Source organism: Amaranthus tricolor, chromosome 2, assembly GCF_026212465.1.
Source record: "Amaranthus tricolor cultivar Red isolate AtriRed21 chromosome 2, ASM2621246v1, whole genome shotgun sequence".
In the NCBI taxonomy this organism is placed as follows: Eukaryota; Viridiplantae; Streptophyta; class Magnoliopsida; order Caryophyllales; family Amaranthaceae; genus Amaranthus; species Amaranthus tricolor.
In genome coordinates, this window is record NC_080048.1 from 1213205 (window position 1) to 1237636 (window position 24432).

Genomic DNA, 24432 nt, shown 5'->3' on the forward strand with positions numbered 1-24432 from the left:
AATAGTTTTTTAGTTAGCTAAAAAGGGGTTTTAAGTCAAAATAAAAACGACTAATTTTTTAAGTTTTTTTTTCAAGTGCTTGTTCATCCACTTTTTCTCTTTGTAATTTTTAAATTGTAGGAAATTCAAATGAGTTACACTTAATAATTAATATTATTGTGATATTTACATCAAAAATTAGTTCCTCTATCTAATTTAGTAATTATCATCTATTAAAAACGTTCAAATATAGTTCACCTATGCGACTTATCTAGAGCACTCTTTCTTGCGCTGTGACTGATTACTATTTTCAAGGTAGTTCACCTATGTAGTCAATTTAGATCTAACTATGCCATCACTTTAGCAAGACACTTGGCGGTGAAGGCAAATTGGAGGCATAAGCGGTTATGAATTTTTTTATCTCTTTAGTAATATAGGATGTGTATCCTCATAAATTCATACCGCATCCATTTCAGTTGAAACGAATATATGAATATAAATTTGATGGATGTATTCTCAGTGAATTACTTCTTTAAGTGTAGAGCTTGTCTTTTGTTAATAATTTTTATTGGTGGCAAGCCACAAGAAGAATTGATATTTAGAAACTATAGTTGTGTATCAATCACTATTTAATCCAATAGAAAGTTGTTCATATTATTTCATGAACAATTAATTTAAAGGCGTGTTTATTTGTATTTATAAACATAAGAAACTTAAGTTATTTGAATCTAAAATCTTATTTCTTTGTAATATTTTATTAGTTAATTTTTTTATTTATATTCTTTATAAATAATCTGTATTCGACTTTTAATTTATTATCAATATAAAATTGATTTAACAATCTATTGCAAAGACTTACAATTCATAAATAATTTAATTTTGTAAGGCATAAATGATGATGTCCATAAAATCCAAAATAATACTCATTACAAAAAGTTTTCATGAAATTTCCTAAACAAAAATTACTCGGCTAAAATCAAAAAATATCTTGTCAAGGTATTTGTTTAATATTCCTTTAAAAGATGTGTCATAATCACAATTATTCATTTTTTTTAAGTGAATAATCATTCATTATTTAATAAATAAACCACTAATAAATTTCTCCCCCTCATTTTCTCTTGGTGACATCATTTTATGAAGTAAAGTATACGCCAAACAAAGTGTACATAATATACATAATTTTCCAACAAAGCTAACTAGGCATGTGATGACCACCTACTTATTTGGTGGAATTTCCAATTAAACTCTTTCTAATGTTCCAAACAACTTTTTCTCTCAAGTAATAAATTAAGATTAATATGTTATATAAAGGGTGAGATTTAAATCTCTATTATAATTATGTATAATAAAATTTAAATTATTAGATTATTTTATTATCTTTAAGATTAAAATTTAAAATACACAAAAGCGAGTAAATTCGTTAATATATATTTTTTTTTTATAAAATCATCTTTTACAATAATTTTTTAAGAAAAAACATCTAAAATTTTCACTTTAATTTTTATACACTTTATTTTAACATTTTGTATGAAGTTTGACAGTTAATTCATGTGGGAAAAAAAAAAAAGAACTCGACTTGTTTTGAGAGGTCACGTACCACTTAATTTATTATATGAGATAACTAAGAGCAACTTTTCCAAAGTAAATAATAAAAGCCGATAGTGTAAAAGTTGAGAGTGTTTGTTTATTAAATGAATAATAGAGTACATCTTATATAAAAATATAAATAAATTAAAATATCACATAATACAAGAAAATAATCTTAAAAGTTTATAAAGGAAAAACAACATAATTATAAAAAAGGATTAATATGCTAATAGGGGAACGTAGCCGTTAGGCTATGATTATGGAGGATTGTTAGCAATCTTCTCCTTAAGAGAGGGAGAATCAATATAGTCAAAGCATCAAGACAAAGATTAAGAGTGGTCAAAGAAGATTAATTTTCAATTTTACAGTAACAGAGACCAACATTAGTTTAGTTAATTTAAATATACTGAGATCTGAATATCTTCTCTTTACAGACTTTACAGATTATAGCAATAAAAAATATATCATAACATTTTACAACTGCCAAAAAGGATGAATAAGCCAAAACTTATAATTTGACTTATCCATCATTTTGAGTTAAACTATATACTGATGACTAGTAATTACTCCCTTCCTCTACAATTAGTTGTCACATTGATATTGTAATTCGTACAAAAAACAATCCTGGAAGAGGTTATAATACCTTCATAGATTCTTTGGTCTCATGGTCCCACATATTTACATATCTCTGGTAAATTCAAGATGCTAGGATAAGATAGGTTGAATATTCATCTTTATATGTGCTGAACGGACTTATTTGTCCTTCTTTTGTATTTTATGCTATGCAATTCTAAATTAATTGCATTTTTAATCTTATGACCCGGGCCATGGACTAGGCATGCCCAGACCTAAATTCCCGACTGGTTGTGTGCTAGGCAGCACAAAACCAGCTCGTATTTCCTCGAATGAATATTCGATATCTTCATCAGTTTCTTCTACTGAATTAGTACCATTATCGAAATCGGGTTGTCTAATAGGAGCAGGTGTCATTGATGTGTGCATGGGAGCGGAAACTGTTGAAGGTGCTGTAGATGCAGGGATGTGAATTGCTTCTGGGGTGCAGTTTTCTTCGCCTGCAGTAGCAGTCATCTTTGACGGTGTACCAAGTATTTGCTGGGATGTCGGTTGTTTCGAGACTATTGGCTGCACATTGTCGCTCACGATGAAGTTCTCAATGTCATACAAGTCCTCGTTTTCTCTTGCTGATGCTGAAGAAATGGGCGACAGAGGTCTTCGTAGCACAGCCAACTCTGAGTCACGGCCATTAAATGTGAAGTTCTTATCCAACGCCTTTATCACTACAAATAATGAGAGAAAAATCCAAGATATATATAATTGTTCCAATTTGAAAAATATTCATAACTTGTAGAATACCATTAAAACAGAAGAAGCACACCATCATTTGAAGGTGCTGAACATTTTTGCCTAGGAGAATTAGCAGTATCCAAAAGGACCAAAACCATGTTACGAAATAAGGAATGTCATACACTACGAAAAAAAACTCGACACATTCGATTGGAATTATGGAAACTTTTTGTTACGTAGCAAGTCTAATTCTTCGACATATACCCTCATGTCTGACACCACCACACAAGTACCAAAAATTACAGATCTTAAGAACTTACTATTTGATTGAGGTGCTCCAGTGTAATCATCTTTCTTGGAGGGACGTAGATTTGGTGTTGTTCTAGCAGATTGAGATGAGTTAGGCCTAGGTGTTTGAGCCATAATTCCTCCAACAGGAATCCTTTTACAGTTTCCTCCTGTAGGAATTTTAGAACTTTTCTTGGCAGTTTTCACCGGACTTGGTTTAGATCCAAAAAGTATCTCTTGTTCTGCAAGTAGTTGCCCTTGAAGTTTCTTTTGTTCCTGAAATTATATTGGTAATGCATGATTTACAAACATCCATTTCATTGTATAATAAATCAGAAACAACTTATAGGAGGAAATAATAATTGCAAGAGTTGATGCTCTTCATACTCTCTGCCGTTTCTTTTCATGTTCCTTCTCCTGTCGTAATGTTGTGTATCCCTCGAGCATAAAAAGAAGACGAGTCTGATTGATAATATCCAGATAGTGTCACAATAAAATTAGTTTTCAGGTTGGAAGAAAACAATTGCAATAATTTACACATTTTTTTTGCAAAGAGTATATGCTTACACCATCATAAAGGAACTCAACACCTCTTTCATCCTCCCAATTTTGAGTTTTTACAACCAGGGCATCTACCATCCCTACAATTTATGGAAAATCATCAGTATTGAATTACTGCATGTAACTAGGTTTTTTTTTAAGTATGGAAAACATCTATATTCGACACACATATAGGAAAATTCCTTAGCTAATTCTATAAAACGTAAATAAGATCAGTATTGAATCATCAGTTAAATTTCAAGATGTTGCAAGAAATCTGTATCCTGTAGTTTCATCGAACATAGAAGTTTTAACCGATTGACCTCAAACCTGGAAGCCTACTTCCAGGTCCAATCTTTAAAAACAAATTTATCTGAATAACAAGTACACAGTAATTATTGCATATATCCAACATCACAACAAGGAACTCATTCCAGAAATTTTGTCTTTCAATGGATTCTCTTTCAGTCTCTTGTATGATAAGCATTCAAACCAATGTGAAGAGAAAAGTGGTAAACTTTACCTGGAAGCTTATTAACTATTGTTCGAGCTTTCTCTGCACGTTTGAGGATGCGATGAGCACCTCTTCCTGGATTGAATCTGTTCTCATCCTGACGTAGCAGTACATAATTGGTTAACACAGCGCAAAGAAAATTAAGGGAAAAACTCTAGTTTGGCATTAGTAAAGAACTACCATATTATATTCTTCAAGCCACTCCTCCTCCACACGTGCAGATAACCACTTCTCAACCTTTTCCAAAATGTCATTGCGGCTAAAGGCTTCTTCTTTTACCCTGCCAACTTCTAGTTCCATTTTTTCGAGGACAGAAGCAGGGTCCAAATCTCCTGTATCAAGCAATTTAGCTTTGTGGACAACAAATAAGCATGATGTACCTAATAAATTCTACGTGCAGATAGCAACTACCTGAATCTATTGCCTCCATGAAATTTACAATTTCGTGATCTAATTCAGGAACCAAATGTGTCTTCCTACAAATTTCGTCTAGCTCTGCCCTCTTCTTCAAGACAAGCTCTAACAGTTTGCTAGACTTCAGTTCTTCCAACCTACAAACTTCAACTTCAACCTGCACAAGTAGTTACTTTTATAAGAGAGTAATCAACTATACCTTAACTACCAGTTACATCTTGAGATCTCTAGGTAATTAATACAGATAAGAGGCTTGGCAGCAGCTCACATATTTAATAAAATCATCTGAAAGCATGTTGGGGTCGGTCATCTCATCCTCCGATGCAGCAATATTATATGTGACATTTTGAAATGCTTGTTGCTCTTCGACTGGTGTATCCATTAGATTCCAGAGCTCCAACAACATGGTAGCGAGATCTTGGAGCTGCACAACTTCAGTTAAAAACACAAAATACGAGCCAACAAGAATTTTCTGTGGCAAAAGAATCATTAAAAAAACGCTTCCATACCCTCTGCCTCCTATGAAGCTTAAGCTCTCGCAATCGCTTTATGGAACACTCAAGTTCTTGAAGAGTATGAGTACTTATACTATGTTTTTCCTCAGAGTCAACTAAACTGGGATGAACTATGCTGATGGTTTCCTTAAAATCCAATCCAAGGACAGAGCACAATGATCTCAAAACACTAAGGTCATCAAGGACTTTCTTCAGGCGGTCACTCTGCAAGTTGATGATCGATTAAAACTAATATTAATACGTTTTAGGAACATAAATAATTATCTGCTAGTAAACCATAGAAATAGAAACATCAAACTTTCAATTGAATAGAAAACAATAATTAACCAGAATCATACGCACCTTCTCCTTTTGCAAGGACAATAATTGTTTTTGCAACTCTTCAAGCCGTCTTAGAGTTAGGTCATTGTCATCCACGACTGCCTTTGAGCTATCATATCCAGACGATCCACAAATTTCGGTGGATACCTTCTGAATTTGTCCAATGACCTCAAGAAATTGATTCCTCCGCTCTTCTTTTGTTTTTCGCATCACTTCTAGTTGAAAAAGAATGGCATCAAATTCTTCCTTCAAACTTCCAGCCTTTTGCTCAATCTGGCTTATTTTTACTAAATTGAATTATTTTTCTTTTATAGATATAAACATGTCATTGTGGCAAGGAAATAATTTATCCAATTTGTATTTTCAGAAAATAATCAAAAATTAAGGATCAATAAAAGTAGATCTGAATGCATGATCTTGGTGACAATTCAACCTTCACAAATTTCTCATGGCTTATTTATGAATTAACAATCTATGAACTTCTTAATCCAAGTGCTTCAACAGTAAGTGGCAAGAATAGCATGCAATTTTTTAAAAATAAAAGTGGCTTAGATTCATCATTAGGAGAATTTGCAATGAAACTTAAAAGTTTAAAAACCTGATCAAGTTTTAGATAGAGTAAAGATGAATATGCTTTAAAAGCATTTGCAAGTATTTTTACCTGTCTAATATGTACTGGAAGTTCTCCCATTGCCGAACAGATAGCTGCAAGCTCTGCCTCTGAATCAGCAATACTTTGTCGCAGCTGTGCTCTGGAGCGATTAGCCGCATCAACTTTTCTCCTATATACTTCAAGGCATTCTTGTTCAAGCTCGAGTAACATCTTATCCCTAGCTGCTTCAGACTCACCCATCTCATCCCATATTGTCTAAAACACGAGGAACCAAATTAACCACCCTTGAAAATCAAAAACATAAAATAATTATCCAAGAGATACGATAAGCTCATTCCATACCTGAAGTTCATATAAAAGAGACCCACAAGTAGTTTCCATTTGTAAAAGAGCATCATTCTGTGAGCCTTCCATATTAAAGAAATCTCTTTAACTACCAAAAGTGTAAGTCTTCTGCAGGATTATTGCAAGCAATCACAAATTAAATAGAGCAAAATAAGAAAGTGAAACGACTGCAGTTAAGACTGGTGCACATAAGTGCAGCGTGTATGCGAACACCACAAGTGCACATACAACGTGTGAATGCAGTGTTTATTATCATGCAAGTGCAAGCGCCATAAAAGCTCTTCTAAATTGTACAATACAAAGTTCATCCATAACCGACAATAAAAAATTAAAACCCTACTAAGGGAGGCAAACTACTCGGGAAAAACTAAATCTTAATTAAGCATAACCATCTGATAACTCAGCAATTTCTGCTTAGAAGAGCTCTAGATTTGACTTAATGTGGCTAGGCGCAAACAACAACCAAACTCATATCACCGTAATATCTAGTAAAAAAATAGTTGACTTATATGGCAGCAATAACAACCATGTTAATGTTGCCTGTATGACCTAAGTTTTCAACTCTTGTTAACCTACACAAATAGTCAAATACCCTCCTCTTCTTTAATTATATAAGATGCCACTCAAAAGGAACCCACTCATGACATAATGTGAAATGCTAGGTTAAAAACAGCAAATCAATGTCAAGATTCAAGAAAAATGAACACTTGCACAAATATTCTCCTCTTCTTAAATACAAGAAAAAAAATTTGCAACATAACCAAAAAACTGTATGGTTAATAACAAATCAATACCAAAAACCATGAAGTAAACCCCCTAAACCAAATCATTAATGGTGTCATTATTTTCATTTTTCACTATTTAGTCTTAATCATTTACTTAGAAGAACATCTTAAATACTATGTTGAAATCAGTAAATAATCATAGTATATATTCCATGATATGCATAATAATCAGATGATATACTAGTAAACTTCATCAGGATCTATAATCATCTAACTAAAATGATAAGGGTAAGGTATCTAAAATACTTTGTGGCTTCTAAGTTCTAACTATCAACTTAAACTTTTGGCTAGAGATGGTTCGTCGATGTGGTATCAAAAGCCAACGACAAAAGGTCACCTGTTTCATTGTCAAGTGGAATGTTTAGCTAGCGCCAAGCATATGCAGACGTGTATTGCATCCACAGTTCTAGGTTGTCGTGTGAAAGGGTGTGCTAGAGTATTGAAAAATGTAAGTCTCAAAGAGGTTCAACAATGAAAAACAAATGAAAAATATAATGTAAAGATGAACACAAGTGTTTTATGAGGTATCTTGGATACCTCCCCCTCAAATGTAGTTTTATTAGATTGAAATTCAACAATTACAATGTAATAAATCTCCCCTTATCTTGAGAAAAATCTCTCAAGGTCACAAATACTAAAGCAAAGTAAGAACACTCTCAAGTTTCTAACAATGCTATAGCCCTCTCAACAATATGTGTGTTTGTGGTGAATGTTACTATGAGTGATAAATCCTATTTATAGGCAAGGTATTCATCACTCTTAGTATACCTCATAAATCACCATAAACTCACATGTAACACCTCAATTAACTATGTTAATAACCATAGTAACCATAGTAATAAACATCACAATAAACAAGAAAGTAATGCACTTATTCAATGACTACACGAAAAATTCTGACCAAAACAGAATTCTATGTAGTCTGCTCGACTACCGCTCGATCGAGCCACTACCTTACTCAGTCGAGCAAGCTTCCAATGAAGCTAGTGTCTCATTCCGCACCATTCGCTCGACCCACTCACTCCCGCTCGACCGGTCGAGCAGCCCACATTTGGTCGAGCGACTGTCAGACTTCCTTGCCACTTGTTACCTCGATCAAGCAACCCTCATCAATCGTTCCAAACTTCAAACCATTCACATACGACACATCTTTATCGACTCTCTCTAAAGTACGAGACAAAGCATGTTCGATTATATGTTTAAAGTTAACGTCATCATTAAGATCATTGGCACTTGCTTTAACAAGTATACTAGCTCGTCGTTCAACTATGGCTTAAAATTTTGTTTGAGATGTTCATTGTCATGAAACTCATACTAGTACACAGAATTCAAGCTTTCTAAAAGAAACAATCATCAACAATTCTCAACATAATTGTGAAGCAAGAGTTACATGATTACATACATCTAAACAAAAAAATCAGTACGGAAATCCTAATTTGGATGTGGAACAAAAAGAAATTAAAGCACCATATCCAATTCCGATTTGATTAATACATCCAAATTTAACACCACATTTGCCAAATTATGAGCGAAATTTTCAATAAACATTTTAAGATGAGATAATCATAAAGGACACTTCAGATTTCTGAGGTTGTATAGTTAAAATTCAGTCAAAAATAACTTCCATACAAACAAAAGCTAAAAATAGCAATTTTTACAGATTAAATTGGGGAAAATGATGAAATGTAAATTAAATACTAACCTTTTTAGGCAGAAACAAAATTCTGGATAATTTCGGAAAATTTTTGAAGATTATGAGAGAGAAAGAGGATGAAAACGAAGATCATGAAGGCGACGAAGATTTAGGAAGTTATGGGGAGACATAAGCAGTTTTGCAAATGTCGTCGACCGTTAGGAGGGAGGAGATTAAGGACATGAGCTTGTTTTTTCGAATTTGGTTCGGTTGAAATATGGGTTATTTGAGAAAATTGAACTAAAATAAATAGTAAATTGAATTTAATTAATATAAAAATAAATAAAATAGGTAAGTAACTAATTTTGTAAGAAACTAATTCTTCTAATTATAAAAAGTATTTGTAATATTAATAATATTTTTTGATTTGGAGTAGGCCGGAAAATCTCAACAATCAAAAGAAAAAAGAATTTATCCTTGTTGGAGGAGGTGAGAATCAAGTTCGTAGTTATCAACCAGTAGGCTCCCCATAATTTTCAATATCAATAATTTATAGGGAAAATTGTAAATTGAGAAAAATAAACTAACTTTTGTTTGATCTGCTGAAAATAAATCTTTTTATTGTGTAATCTTCTTCGGAGCTTTTTGTAAGTCAAGTAATTAGAATTAAATAGCTGAGTTTATTTGCTGTAATTATACTGAATAAGTGGATTTATTTAAAAATAACAATAGTTGAATTTATTTTCAGCAAATGGAGCAATTGGTTTGTTTTTGACATTTTTCCCTAATTAATATTAATATTACTAAAAAGTACTAGTAATAATATTATCAATGACATTAATATTGTAAAAACAAATACAATTTATAAAATTATATTATTGTGTGGACTTCAATTAATAATCACAACTTTTGTTTGTTTCCCCTCATCAATAAAATGAATTTACAAAAGAGTTGCTATACAAAAAAGTAAACAAATGATCTCAATCAAAGGCTAAACTTGCTAGCTACCATTTTTTTTTGGCTGCCCTCAAATTCTTGTCTAATGATTTCTAGCATCATTTCATTCCATGTATCAACAGCACCCGGCATACACCAATGCAAGCAATCTTGCGGTGGTGGACGCCCATTCGGACCTCTTTTTGTTATCTTATTCGGGTCAGGACTCCGGTATGGACCTGGATGACCATCATGACGATACTTGAAAGCTTCCGTAATATCCATCAATTTCATTTTCGAGTTATTCGTTATCTTCTTACTAGCCTTATAGAACCCAGTGGCTTGTTTATCATGCATTGCATTTGTATACTCATGTTCGACTATTTTGCCTGGCTTCAACGGCCTAACTTTACCTGTACATGATCCACCCGTATTCCATGCACCATTTTCGTAATGATCAGGTGAATAAGTCGTTACAATGGTTAATCCGGAGTAGTTTAGATGAGTAGCCATCGCAGTTAATGTAGTCTCGGTAGATAGCTCAAAGGCTTCGGTTGTAGTTATGTTAAGTAGACGATTGTCAGGTGGTGTCCATAGTTGCCCTCCGACAATTTCGTTGTTCAAGAAATATATGGCTCGTTTAGGGAACCAATGACCGTTGGAAAAGACAACTACATGAGACTTCGAGGCGTATTCTATGAAGCTATGATCAGGAACATCTAGGTGCATTTTGAGTATGTCTCCAGGTTGATTGCTGAATGGTTCTGTAGTGTGATTTACTAGCCAAGCAGACCAAAATCGAAGTATCGTAATCGATTTTGATCTAAAAATCCAACGTTGCATACGCTTGTTTCCTTTGTTAATTGGTGTTTCAACCTGACAGTAAATAATCAAATATAACTTGTTCTTGATGTCAACATGAACAACTCTAATCTACGTTATATCCTACATGCTAATAATCCATATGACGTGACTCTGGAGAAAAAACCCGATCCCTAAACATTCAAAATTTACACAAACTTCCAACCTAAGTTGACTTGACTCGAAATCAACTAAGCTGAGTCTCTTTTGGGTGGGTTCGAGAGTTTTTTGCTTGTAGTGGAACAAATTAAGAGTCGGAGACAAATAAACTACGACTCAAAACAAGCAAAACTTAAAAAATTTACCTGCCACAGTATACACAGAAGTGACTCCATCTGATTACGAGCGACAGAGTCTCCGACAAATGTAATAGTTTTTCCGTTCATTAACTCGAAAAATTTGGTGGCATTAAATCTTGGTAGTTCACAATTATACGGCTTCCATCGCCAGTTCTCATATTCTTTGTCAGGCCTCCCATTTCCTTGGCAGTTTTGGTTCTGCGTAAGGACAGGACATGAGTTGTTCGTGTACAATGGCCCGTTAGCATCATAGTACCATTCTCCACTGTATAGATCACATTCTACAAGTTTCACAATATATCAATACAATTAGTTCAATCTCCAACTATCTTGTCAGAGTATGTGCTTTCTAAATTGATCTTCAAGGTACAAATTGTACAGGCAATTAGACCCACTAGTGATCAGATATGACTAGGGGTGTGTTAATGGATTGCATATGGCCGGGGCGGACTTAAGTATATATAGGCCGGATTGGATAAATGTCCTTTACTCTTAATATGGGCTTTAAATGTGCGGGGCTTTGAAAGCATGTCCTGGCCCAATCAGGACCATTCGCATAACTAAAAATTATTTTTATCTCCATTTATCAATTTATGACAATTAAACTATCAATTCATAAAAATTAATTACAACCCATCTTGTATGAGACCGTCTCACGGTGAGACAATCTCAAAACAAGTAGCTCATAAACTAAAAGTTTCTATTATTGGGTTATTTAACCCAAGTATGAGGCATGTCTTGTAGTGAAACTATCTCATACAAGAATTTGTGTAATTAAATTGAAAAATATTAATAATCGCATTGACATTGTCATTTATAATATTTAAATTTAAATTATACATCAATTATGTTTTTACAAAGGCCTGTTTTCGACCCTTATTGAGCCTTTTTATAACCCACTTCATTTTAATTATAATAGAGCCCGTTTTCGGCCAATCCCTTACAAAGCCCTTTTAAAAACATATGACAGTCTGCAAGGATGGCAGACGGGTTATTTGGATCAGACGTTGATCATACATGGGTCAATAACCAAGTCGCTTAATACGATACATCAACCGAGTTATTGTCAATGGTATTCGGGTCGAGTCAATCAGGATTTGTGATTTCGGGCGCAGCTGAATTCATCAGGTAATTTCAGCAGTACACAGTAAAATCACCAGTTGTGCACAAAATAGTACAGTTGGTTACAAAGACTAACCTGAATCTTCTGGATTTTCATCGTTCGAAATATGATCGTTCTGAACAACTTCGCCTACATCTTTTGTCGTTGTCTCTACCTCAACCTCGATCTTTGTCTCCTCACTACGACCAAACATGGACACATGCAAACTTTCCTTAGGAACAAAAGAACCGGAATCTCCAACAGGTTCTTCGACCCCATAAAAATAGTTTGAAATAACAGATGTACTAGGCCGCGACAATATCAAGATCCACGAATCCCATGTTACGAATACTGTAAATAGAACAACTGAAATCGCGATAGATGAAACTACGTTTTTCTTATAGTGTGAAGCTGTAGAATGGTCTTTAGACCAAGCTGTAGTCATGGCTGAAAAAACCTGTGTTTTTTTTTTTCTTAACTAAACCAACCATATAGGACTATATACATAAGTTCAACTTTCCTTAGTTGCACATGGAAATTTTATGCTTCCATCCTAATCATAACTAGGTGTACGCTTTAAAACAGGCCCGATCACCCGACCTTACAACAGAACCCGATTTTAAAATGAATTTAAAATTATGTAAAAATTAATGTTGATATAAGATCCGATTTTAAACTGACCCGAAATACGTGAGCTAAAATTGACCCAATGACCCGAATAAACACCTCTGATCATAACTAGGTGTACGTTCAAAACAGACTAGATCACCCGACCTTGTAACAGAACCTGACTTCAAAATGAATTTAAAATTATGTAAAAATCAATGTGGATATAAAATCCAATTTTAAACTGACTCGAAACACGTGAACTAAAATTAACCCGATAACTTGAATGAAGAGATGTGATCCTAACTATGACTATTCTAATGCTGACAGGGAGTTTAATAGCAGTCGAAAAAAGACAACCCACCTATTGATAATAATAATATGTGTACAGAGTGGAATATAACTTATTAATCAATCATAATCAATTGGTCCATGAAAGAGTATAGCATTAAATCAATATCAAGCAGTCTAGTAGTACAAGAAACCTCCAATTTCTTTGTCCCTACATGAATAATTCACTAAAAATATTTTTAATGGAGGAATCAGAATACTAACTAAACCTCTTTTAAGAGATTCTTTGCCCTCAATAATGCTCGTTGTGAACATATTTTCCAGTGTACGTCTTTTGTGAAATCTATTTCCAATAATATCGTCCACGTAAGAAAATATTTTTTTTAGTTTTGTATACAAAACTGCTACTTGAAATAGTGGTTTGGTTTGAATTTCAAATCAAACTGCTATCTCAAGTAGCGGTTTAATATATTGCAATTTTTTTTTAAAAAGAAAAGGTCAAAAGTAAACTACTATCTCAAATAGCGATTTGGGTCATTAAAAGGATAATGAGTTTCATGGGAGTCGAACAAACAATCTCCAGCACTCCACAAGTTTCCGGCGCAACAAGTCTACCAACTAAGCTGCAGGTATACTTTGTTTCGTTATCACGCTTATTTAATTCATATTGGATATTTATTAGACCGTATAAAAAAATAACTTTAAATCCGCGTATTTTTTTTAATACGTTAGACCAAACCGCCATCTCAGGTAGCGGTTTAGTAATAAAAAATATTTTTAAAAAGGAACAAACTAGACCAAACTGTTATCTGAGGTGGCGGTTTGGTATTAATATGAAACCGCCATCTCAGGTAGCGATTTAATCTGATAAAATTTTTTTAAAAAAGAATCATCCTACATGGATGGTACTATGAAAAATAAATTTCCTATCAACGTAAAGCGAAAAATAATTTCTCAAATTACAATATTAAGGGCAAGTATTCCTTTTAAAACCATAGAGATGATGCAAAATCTTAATATTAAAAGATTAAGGCTGACTATATGAACCAATAAATTAGTTTCAGTAGTCGTTCATCTGAACTAAAATATTAAGCTTCTTTGAGGATTAAAACGAATCAAAATATTAGTCCACTTTTGGAAGTTGGTATTCCAAAGAAAGATAACTCTCTTTGACCTTAGAATTTTGTGTTAATAAACAAATCTTAACCTACAGATGAGGTGTAATGTAAGGACTATCAAAATAAGTAAGATAATGATAAGTTAATAATAATAGTAATAATACAGAACTGCAATCATCTATAAGAACCTTCCTGGAGTTTGATACTTAAGTTACAAAAATTGACAAGTCAATGACAAAAAACTACTATATCAGGCTAAAAACTGGCCTCTATATGATTGATGAAACAAACAAGAATCATTCCTCATAAATCATCGTAAGCGGGCGATTCAGGGAAAGAAAAGACCCTGTCTTGCTCCTATGGAAACAACAAACTTTACATGTATTACTATTTATGAGTCGGGAAATATCATAGACTACCTAGTAATGATCGCAGTTAGTCAGGCTCGGATACAGGGCAGCACGGCACAAGGCAGGACTGTCGTCTTACAATGTCAGTTAAGAGAGTTCTTGTCTTATGACTTCAAGCAGAAACTCGTTCCAGGTATCGATTGGACCTGGCATACACCAATGTAAGCAATCCTGTGGCGGTGGCTTCCCGTCTGGTCCTCGCTGTGTGATTTTATTTGGGTCGGGGCTCCTGTATGGTCCCGGATGACCATCTGGACGATATGAGAAAGGCTCGGTGATATCCATTAACTTTAGTTTTGAGCGGTTTGTCTGCTTCTTGATGGCCTTGTTAAAACCCGAAACCTGTTTCTCGTGCATGGAATTGGTGAACTTGTTTTCCACCAACTGACCTGGCGAGGTGGGACCCACCTTTCCCGTGCATGACCCTCCAGTGTTCCACGCACCACCTTCGTAATGATCAGGTGAGTACGCCCGTAGAATGGTCAGCCCTGTAAAATTAGGATGTGTAACCATGGCAGTCAAGCTTGTATCAACAGAAATTGCGAATGCTTCGACATTATTTATCTTCATCGGCAAATGTGCCGGTGGAGGCCATAACTGGGTTCCGACTATCTCATTATTCAACACGTAGATCGATTGTTTCGCAAACCAATGACCAGAAGAAAGGACAACCACGTCGAATTTCGGGATGTGATGCAAAAAAGTTTCGTCAGGGACATCAAGGTGCAGCTTAGGAATTCCCTCAGGAATCTCTCCAAGAGCTTCCGATGTTACATTGACAAGCCATGAGGACCAAACCCGAACTATCATAAAGTCATATGATCTAAAATTCCAGCGTTGCATATGGCGATTGCCTCGGTTTTTGGGCACTTCAGCCTAAAACAATTGTGAAAGGAATAATTAAGCACAACCGAACCACTTTTATGTAAAATAAAAAAAAAAAAAAAAAAAACATTCGGTTTCTTGCAACACGATACATAGAGAAGCTACGTTACCTGCCACAGTAAGCATGTTAGAGATTCCATCTGATTTCTTGCAACAGAATCACCTACAAAAGCAAGAGTCTTTCCCCTCATCAACTCCAAAAATTTGGTTGCATTGAATCTCGGAAGTTCGCACTGAGCCGGCCTCCATCTCCAGTTCTCATAATCCTTGTCAGGCCTTCCATTTTCTTGGCATTTTTGCATTTGAGTGATAATAGGGCATGAGCTGCTTGTGTACAATGGCCCAGCAGAATCGTAGAACCATTCACCATGGTACAAGTCACACTCTGCACAAATTGACATACATGCAAGTCAAACACATTGATCAAACTATAAGATAAAGAAATTGGCTATCAAGGATATATCATAAAAATACATGTAATTTCAAGAAAATTAACATGTCTCAATACTAGGAGTATTCAATTTCAGATAACATCTAAGAATAAGGCCATAATAATAGCATTATATCAACTCCCGGCTATGCATAAACACTTCCAAAAACTTAAAAACTCGATAATTAATATCCTCCACAATATGCAGTTTTCGTAATAGCCACAGATTGACTCACTCAAATAAAAAGATGCTAAGTTATGTTGGAAATTCACATGTGAGGAAGATCTCACATCTCTAAAATAGTGGGTTCTAGACTTGCATATAATTCTTGGTGGTTAATCCTCCAAATACCATATGGTTTTGAGAAAGAATGAACCTCGTCAAGCAAGTTAACACTCATTACCTGTGGGTTTCTGAGCCCGAACCTATAGGTGCCCCATGGGTATGTCCACTCAAGTAGACCCACGGAGTGATTCTGTGATGAATTGTCACAGCCTAACAGACAAAAAAATGCAGTGTTCATATGCACACTGCTCACTTCCCACCTCTAAAAAAGCTCGTTTTCTTTCTGAGTATATACCAGTCAAATAATTTATTAGAGGCCTCTCCTGGATTGGCACTAATTTGAGGAAGAAAAGATAAGAGGTAAACAGTACACATGAATTTAGTAAAGGGGTAAAGAGTACTTTTTAAAGGTTTGGTAACACCAATTCATGGTGGCAAACTCGCATTATCCGCTATTTTCTGGAAAATGCATCAATTTGCTTGAAAATCTTAGCAATCACCACGGTTTAGGATGACTTTTTTGTTGGTTCTTCACTAAACGTATAAATCATGCCATCTATACATCGTCTGACAAAATATTACTACAAGCAGCAGAAAGAAATACAGTGAAATTGCAATCAAAAACAGCTAAGAGAAGAAACAGTGACTAGGGGAAGAAACGCTAACCGGAAGCAACTGGTTCTTTGCTGTCAATGTTATCAATTGTAGTCTCTGATTTAGGTAAGCCAGCAGAAGTAGCATTGTTCAAGTCCGTTTTTTTCGAATCAATATCCTCCGTCGGTTTAGGGTTATCAGTGGCATGTTCCCTAGGCACTGTACTATCTTCCACATTTTGATTTCGGCTGTCTTCACTTGTGCCCTCAAACTTTGGCAAATTTGCGTCATCTTTTTTCATCGAATCTTTATCCTTTTCCGGTACAGGCTTCTCAATGACTTGTTCCCCAGACATTGTATTATTATCAGAAGAAATACCCTTTTGCTGAACATCTTTCGTATGTTGATTTTGACCGAGTTTGGATGTACCCTTCGACTTTGGCAAACCAACATCACCATTTCTCAACGAATGATTATCCTCTATTGGTATAGTTTTCTCAATAACTTCTTCCCTAGACAGTGTACCATTTTTAGAAGATAAAGAAACATCCTTTTGTTGTACATCATCCAAATTTTGATCGTGACTAATTTCGCTTGTACCCTCAGACTTTCCCTCACCATGAACTCGACTTTTGTTTGCAACTTCCCAAGACATGGGTAACTCTAAATCGCTCGTCTGATCAACCCCATAAAAGTAACTTCGAACAACGGTGCCAATAGGGTACGACAATAAGATCCATGAAGTCAGAGTAATGAAAACAGCCAGTAATCCAACTGAGGTTATTATAGAAGACAATGCTCTTGGATAATTAGATGTGGAAGAATAGTATTTGGGTGAACCTATAGCCATTTCTACCAATCAATCAATATCTTCTCTAATCTAAAACACCAATACAAACCACCTCTTGCCTTTTAATTGCTCAAAATATATAGTTGTAACCCTAATTTTAGTAATAAAAACCTTCTTTCAGAGCACAAATCGAACCGAAAAAAGATTAATTAACAACAACCCAATTTGTCTATAACCACCAATGTCAAAATGAAAATCCAAAAAATAGCAGATTTAGTGATGATGGAAACCCTAATTTGCCTACAAATATTTAAGCTAACCTTAATTACTTTCTTGTTTTAAGAGCTGTTGAACTTGATCAAATACTGTATAAACAAAAAAACCCAACATCAACAATTCATCAAAATTTTCCATAATACCAGCCAAAATCAAATTGGGGATTCATACAATATTACAACAAATTAAAAAAATATTCCTAAAATCTAAAACTATACCCAGAATATAACTATTTTCTTCACCAAAAAGAAAACCCAATAAACAGATTCATTTAAAAATAGAAAAATGAATTAAAAGATGGAAGATGTGAACAAATCTGAAGGTTGCAAAACCCAGATGCAATGTGATGTATATAGAAGAATGGCAAATGCCCATAAATGAAAAAGAATGGAGATAGTGTGAAGCAGTAGCAGGTGAGAGATCTAGGATCATGTGATTTGTTGGTAGTTAAATTAAATAATTATTGGGTGATTATTATTCAATTTAAAAAAGAATTTTGGATTTTAGTTTTTACAAATGTTCTAATATGACTATTAAAGAGTAAAGGTGGAGAGAGATATGTTGGGGAAGTTGTAATTTTTCCAGAATGGTACAATTTCAAAAAGTTCAAAAAATGTGCGACAAAAGTAGTGTTGTACTACAAGTAAATAGGTATTCGATCCAAATATAGAGACATAGAACATAATTACTTAATTAGGCTATGGTAATACTTCCTCCGTTTCATAATACTCGCTACATTTTTTATTTTTGTAATTTCATATTACTTACTACATTTTCGTTTTTAGTAATAAAACAATCATTTAAAGTTCTACCTACCCTATTTTTATCCTACTCTATACTCTATAATAAAATACTATACTATACTCTATAAAGTAACCTAACAACCTATTTTTCCTTTTTCTTTTTCAATTAACAATAATAAAATACTATATTCTATAAAGTAAACAATCAGTTACAGTGTAGGTTAATCACTTTTCTTAATTCCCGTGCCCATGCAAATGTAGCGACTAAAACGGAACGGAGGAAGTACTTTTCCCGTTCCATAATATTTGCTACTAAATGTGACATGTTGTGTGAGAAAATATCATAAAATCGAGGAAGTAATAGTATGTAGGGAGTAGGGAATAATTACATGTGAATGGAACAGCAAGTCTAATAATACCATGTGGGGAACACGAAACATCAACATTTATTACTATGCACAGTAATACTGAAAATTGAGACCAAGAACAGCTCTATTAATCTACTCCTTTGTTTACCATTCTTTATTCACCATTTCCAAACTCGTACCATTTATTTCTTTCTTGCTATCTCTCTTTCCTAAGTTTTTCTATCCCTTCAAATCTGATAAATTATGGAAGTCGCAGGAACAGCTTTGTCTGCTATCCAACCTATTCTTTCTGCATTGCAATCTCCTCATCTTAAAAAAATCATTTCAATCTATGGCTATGAATCCAAACTTGATGAACTCCAAAGCACCGTCAACATCATCAACAATGTGCTTCGCAAAGCCCAGTCCGCGCAGGAGCTCCCAGATGATGTCCAAGGATGGGTCGAGGATCTTAAGGATGTTGTTTTTGAAGCGGAGGATTTGCTCGATGAGTTTCTCACTCTCGCCGAGCGGAACAAGCACTTGAAGGCTGACGGTACAATATCCAAGAAGATGAAGCGCTTCCTTTCTCGTTCTAACCCTTTACTTGTTGCTTTCAAGATGTCTAAAGGGGTGGACAAGATTCGGAAGAAGTTGGATGCTTTTGCTTACAACAAGCAGTTTATGATGGAGTTTAATCATGAGCCTATCAAGTATAGAAAGCCTGAGACTTGTTCGTATGTGGATGTTGCTGAAATCATTGGAAGAGAAGGCGACTTGGAGCATATTGTTGGTAGGTTGCTTGATTCTGATGTTCAAACTGATGTTTCTTTCCTGTCTATTGTGGGTATGGGAGGATTAGGCAAGACTGCTCTTGCACAGCTTGTGTACAGTGATAAAAGAGTTGAAAGTGCATTTAATTTGAGACTGTGGCATTGTGTCTCTGATCAAGATCATAAACAGTTGAACATTACTGGGATTCTCGGAGCAATTTTAGCTTTATGTCCAAATGAGAAATTTACAGATCAATCCTCCTTGCAGATTGTGCAAAGTCAACTTCAAAAGAAATTATCAGATAAGAAATACTTGCTTGTTTTAGATGATGTGTGGACTGAAAATCACAATCAATGGATTGAACTAGTAAGTTTGTTGAAAGTTGGTCAAAAGGGGAGTTGGATTGTGGTGACTACACGTTCACAAGTGACAGCAAACTTCATGGGATATGATTCAATGTACCAGCTTCAAGGCTTGAAAAAGGAAGATTCATGGAACTTGTTTGAGAAGGTAGCTTTTAGTTCAGAGCAGTGGAATCATCATGATGACTTGGTCGAAATCGGGCAAAAGATTGTTGAAGCATGTGGTGGAGTTCCTCTTGCCATAAAAGTGGCAGGAAGTCTTGTATATGGCCAAGACAAGAAGAAGTGGGAAGCAGTCCAGGAAGTCGGTGTGGCCAACATGGGCAATGATGATATCACACAAATATTGAAGCTAAGTTATCATCATCTTCCATTCTCATTGAAAAATTGTTTTAGTTTTTGTGCCATTTTTCCGAAGGATTATAGAATGGAAAAGAACACATTGATATACCTTTGGATAGCACACAACTATATTGTTCCATCACACAAAGGTCAGAGCATTGAAGATGCAGGTGAGGAACATTTTCTAATATTATTGAGAAGGTGTTTCTTTCAAGATATAGAAAAAGATGTTAATACAGGTGAGGTAGATTCGATTAAGATTCACGATCTTTTGCATGACATTGCTCAAGATGTCTCGAGGAAGGAGATTTTTGCAGGAAGTGACAACCTACATAAAAAAATTCGCCATCTCTCACTATTCAACAAGGACATAAAATATGAAATTTCTTGTTTGGATATACCGCGTTTACGTTCGTATCTTGATTATCGGTATTTTAGGCATATGGATAATTTTCTTGAAGAGAAATCAGTGAAAACTTGTAGGAACCTAAGGGCATTTAGGTTAAAAATTAAAGATTTGTCAAGTTTAAATTACGTAGGTGAACTATTGCATCTACGATATTTAGATCTCTCATCAAACATGGCATTAGAAGTGCTCCCTAAATCAATAACAAAATTATGTAATCTAGAAATATTAATGTTGTATGATTGTGGCAATTTAAAAGAGTTACCGGAAGATTTGAGTAGGTTGATCAAACTTAGGGTGTTAGATATTACAGATTGTTCTAAGTTGAAGTATATGCCCAAGGGTATGGATAAGTTGACATGTTTTTATAGACTGAGTGATTTTATAGTGGGTGGTAAAGATAATTATTCAAGTTGGTCAGAATGGTTTTTAGGATTAGAAGAGTTGAAAGATCTTAAAAACCTCCATGGTCGACTTAGAATTAAAATAAAGTTGCCTAAAAATGTAAGTCAAGATCAAATCTGGGAGGGGAAAAGATTTTATTTGAGGGATAAAAAACATCTCAATCACATTCGTATTGATGATGAGATAGATTCTAGAAGAGTATTGGATAATGAGGGAGCAATAAAATTGATGGAAGATCTGCACCCACCTTCTAGTCTTCGCTTTTTTGAGATGTATAATTATGTTGGTAAGCAAATGCCAGAGTGGATATCCCATCTTCCAAACCTTTATTTTCTTGAACTTTGTTGTTTTACCAATTTGGAGTACCTTGAATGCTTTGGAAATGTAGAAGAAAGGTCAATCCTCCCTTCTCTTCAAAAACTTAAGTTATATTTCCTACCAAAGTTGAAAGGATGGAGGAGAGGAGGGGTTGGGGTGGAAGATAACAACAACTTTTTATTATGTCTTCCTTGTTTGAAGGAATTATATATACAATATTGTGAGGAGCTGACATGTTTTCCGGTTTGTCCTAGATTGGAGATATTGTTTTTAAGGGAATTCAATAAAAGATTGAATGGGATAATAGGAAGAACAGAAAGAGCTGATGAAGAATCCAGAGAAGTCATTGTTTTGGAATCTTCAAAATTAAGACAAGTGAAAATTAATGATGTGGCATGGCTGAATTCACTACCTATTCAGGCTCTTCAACGTCTTGAAACCCTAACAATATTTTGGGATGAGAATGTGGAGAATTTGGGAGAAGTTAAGAAGGTGTTCCGTGCTTGCTCTTCTTCTCTCCGAATTCTGGAGATTGAAGATTGCCTCAATTTAAGGAGTATTGTGGCTGGAGAATTGGAACATCTCTCTGCTTTGGAGACATTATCTATATCATTGTGTAAGAATCTGAAATTCTCGGAAGAAAAAGAAGAAAATGACGGTGTTGGATACAGTCCATCCATTCTTCCCTCTCTTCTTACCGTGTCGTTGAATCAACTCCGAAAGATGGAGCATCTGCCAAACTGGATGCAATTCTTGCCTGCCCTCCAAACTCTTCAAATATATGATTGTTATAGGCTGAAAGCAATCCCGAATTGGATGCCCAAACTCACCTCTCTTAAGCAACTTCATGTTAAGCTGTGTTCAAAAAGCCTGGAGAGAAGATGCAAAGAAGATCCACCAGGAGAAGACTGGCCTTACATTCAACACATCCCCAACATTCAATTTATAAATTGTTTTTTATGAGAATTCTGATGAAGATTATTGGGATGAAGAGTATTCTGATGAAGACAATGAATAACTCCATAGCTCTCCTGGTCCATCGTCAGGTTAGTTTTTAGATTGATATTTTTAGAAGACAAATAAATCAGTAGTATTCCACAGCTCTCATCATGGTCAGTTGTTAAGTCGTAAACTAAAACTAAATTAATTCACCTTCTTATTTTATAAACTAACGGCTTTGCTTAGGCTAATAATTTTCTAGATCATACTATTTTTATGATATTATGTTGCTAAGTTCATTTTATTTCTCTAGATTTAATTAATAAAAATTACTCACGTTTACAAATAAAATTGGCATATAGCTACCTATCTCAAGCGTATAATTTTCATAATTTAGTTTTTTTGGATCTTACACTCATCTAACATTTCCAATCTGATTTTCTATTCAGGGAACACAAAACTCTGGTTTGGTAAAAAAGGAACTTTACTGTTGGAATGGTATGTCTCACATTGATGAATTAAAGATGATGTGCATATTTTATAAGTCATTGAAATCCTTCCTCCTATAGCTATGGTTTTGGGATGGTATCTCCTTGTTTTGTAAAGTGTGAGCAACTCGTGTTTTTCCGATTACATTGAATATACTTGTATTCATCACAAGAAGCCTGGCTAACAGGCAAGAAGTTCATCAATATAAGTAACTATTAATGATCATCAACATTGTTACATAATTCACTAGTTAATTCCGTTTTTGAATGCGCGATTCGCTCATAATAGCCCAAAACGACAATAATTCGCTTTTCGCGATTCGCGAGAAGATTAGCGAATCATGTAATACTGATCATCAATATAGCTCAACGTTGTATAACTTAGTTTTAAAGGAGTGGCTCTCAAAAGTGGTCTAATATGATACTCTTTTTTTTCGATGCTACAATGAACTATCTGACTTTGGTCCCTAGAGTCTTCTTGCATTGTATATGGCCTCTTTTGCAGAAAACAAATTTGTATACCTTCTTTCTAGTGCCACCATCCTTCTTTGTGTATATACTGAACTTTCTCTAATTTCTGCAGGTGCAAGTTAAAATTCTACCCAAAACAAAGTCTCAATTCATAGCTTTTGTCTCGGGTAATACTCATAGCTTTCTTTCTTTGCACATACGCTCGTATATCTTGATATGCTAGAGTGCTGGGCATAAACAAGTGTAGAAGGCGGCAAAATCTTGCATGAGTTTCCTGCAAACTTTTCTTAAGTTTTCACTTTCCATATATAAATGATTTCTAGAAGAAATAATGGAACAAAAAGCCTTGTATTTGTATATTTGAAGACACTTTTATAGGTCGTATTTAAGGTGTGACTAAATTACCAGCATTGTTTACCTTGATCAGAGTATTATACTTCAGATCAGCAAAGGCCCTCTGTAAATCAAACCAACAGTTTGGAAAATGTAATGTTTAGGTCATTACCTTAATTGACGATGGCAAAAACCTTACTTCTCAATACTTATGTCTAATTGAATGCTTTATTATTGTCGGTGACTGAATATTCATTACATCCTAAGAACTGAATTGTATTTCCATGTTGCAATGAGCAGAGACCCTTGTAAAACCATTTTAATAATTGATGATCTAATATGTAAAACAGTAAAACACAAATTGTTGTATGAAACCATACGATTCTTCACCTACTTAGCCTAATTAATATAAATTTATAAGACCATCAAAATATGATCGAGCTCTTTATTTTAAAGTCGTCTAACCGAGAAACAGCTGAAATATTGTGTAGTCATTGAGGTCAGTTGACATCACTTAAATGTAAAATAAAATTAAGTAATATATGTAAATGTATTTTAGATGAGTTAGTTAGAGTATTGTGTTCTACATGAGTGACCAGGTTTCAAAATCCATATTGGATCTGCTACACACTAATTACACACTTGCTACAATTGATTTTTTATGCAATCTAATGTGTTATTTTGATTACATCCAGTGATGTATGCAAATTACATCCAGTGAGAAGCAACCATTTGTGAAGGCTTTGAGAGTTTGTCATTTGTCATTTGTTATTTTACAGTA

General features: G+C 34.5%; 4 protein-coding genes across 5 annotated transcripts; 1 reads left to right on the forward strand and 3 right to left on the reverse strand.

The window, feature by feature from the left end:
- Nucleotides 1–1644: 1644 nt before the first annotated feature.
- LOC130806985 (65-kDa microtubule-associated protein 3-like) lies at nt 1645–9445 on the reverse strand. 2 transcript variants are annotated; one of them, XM_057672257.1, is made up of 13 exons: nt 8909–9445; nt 6419–6529; nt 6125–6331; nt 5485–5736; nt 5137–5346; nt 4896–5051; nt 4622–4784; nt 4394–4545; nt 4223–4310; nt 3727–3800; nt 3547–3621; nt 3192–3435; nt 1645–2864 (listed from the first exon to the last, which is right to left on the reverse strand). In XM_057672257.1, exons 2-13 carry the CDS (start codon nt 6488–6490, stop codon nt 2380–2382), a joined length of 2178 nt encoding a protein of 725 aa, XP_057528240.1. In that variant the 5' UTR covers nt 6491–6529; nt 8909–9445; the 3' UTR covers nt 1645–2379. The 2 variants fall into 2 exon arrangements, with proteins under 2 accessions (XP_057528240.1, XP_057528241.1); XM_057672258.1 differs by having other exon boundaries at nt 1647–2864; nt 4625–4784.
- A 215-nt stretch (nt 9446–9660) lies between these two features.
- LOC130806986 (protein YLS7-like) lies at nt 9661–12762 on the reverse strand. Its single transcript, XM_057672259.1, has 3 exons — nt 12134–12762; nt 10942–11216; nt 9661–10651 (listed from the first exon to the last, which is right to left on the reverse strand). Exons 1-3 carry the CDS (start codon nt 12480–12482, stop codon nt 9824–9826), a joined length of 1452 nt encoding a protein of 483 aa, XP_057528242.1. The 5' UTR covers nt 12483–12762; the 3' UTR covers nt 9661–9823.
- Nucleotides 12763–13583: 821 nt separating this feature from the next.
- LOC130806988 (protein YLS7-like) lies at nt 13584–18488 on the reverse strand. The gene is made up of 3 exons (XM_057672261.1): nt 16730–18488; nt 15458–15732; nt 13584–15338 (listed from the first exon to the last, which is right to left on the reverse strand). The coding sequence occupies exons 1-3, from the start codon at nt 17505–17507 to the stop codon at nt 14550–14552; spliced, it is 1842 nt and encodes a 613-aa protein (XP_057528244.1). The 5' UTR covers nt 17508–18488; the 3' UTR covers nt 13584–14549.
- A 452-nt stretch (nt 18489–18940) lies between these two features.
- On the forward strand, nt 18941–23857 carry LOC130806987 (disease resistance protein RGA2-like). The gene is made up of 3 exons (XM_057672260.1): nt 18941–22466; nt 22809–22857; nt 23431–23857. The coding sequence occupies exon 1, from the start codon at nt 19078–19080 to the stop codon at nt 22381–22383; it is 3306 nt and encodes a 1101-aa protein (XP_057528243.1). The 5' UTR covers nt 18941–19077; the 3' UTR covers nt 22384–22466; nt 22809–22857; nt 23431–23857.
- Nucleotides 23858–24432: the final 575 nt, after the last annotated feature.

Coding starts and splice junctions, on each gene's coding strand:
- LOC130806985 (XM_057672257.1), bottom strand. CDS start 6,490: ATGGAAGGCTCACAGAATGATGCTCTTTTACAAATGGAAACTACTTGT. Junction 4,546..4,621: donor GGAGGCAATAGATTCAGGTA/GTTGCTATCTGC, acceptor TGCTTGATACAG/GAGATTTGGACCCTGCTTCT. Junction 4,311..4,393: donor GGCTTGAAGAATATAATATG/GTAGTTCTTTAC, acceptor CTGCTACGTCAG/GATGAGAACAGATTCAATCC.
- LOC130806986 (XM_057672259.1), bottom strand. CDS start 12,482: ATGACTACAGCTTGGTCTAAAGACCATTCTACAGCTTCACACTATAAG. Junction 11,217..12,133: donor TGAAAATCCAGAAGATTCAG/GTTAGTCTTTGT, acceptor TGAAACTTGTAG/AATGTGATCTATACAGTGGA. Junction 10,652..10,941: donor TTCTGTGTATACTGTGGCAG/GTAAATTTTTTA, acceptor ATTTACTGTCAG/GTTGAAACACCAATTAACAA.
- LOC130806988 (XM_057672261.1), bottom strand. CDS start 17,507: ATGGCTATAGGTTCACCCAAATACTATTCTTCCACATCTAATTATCCA. Junction 15,733..16,729: donor CAAAGAACCAGTTGCTTCCG/GTTAGCGTTTCT, acceptor CAATTTGTGCAG/AGTGTGACTTGTACCATGGT. Junction 15,339..15,457: donor TAACATGCTTACTGTGGCAG/GTAACGTAGCTT, acceptor CAATTGTTTTAG/GCTGAAGTGCCCAAAAACCG.
- LOC130806987 (XM_057672260.1), top strand. CDS start 19,078: ATGGAAGTCGCAGGAACAGCTTTGTCTGCTATCCAACCTATTCTTTCT.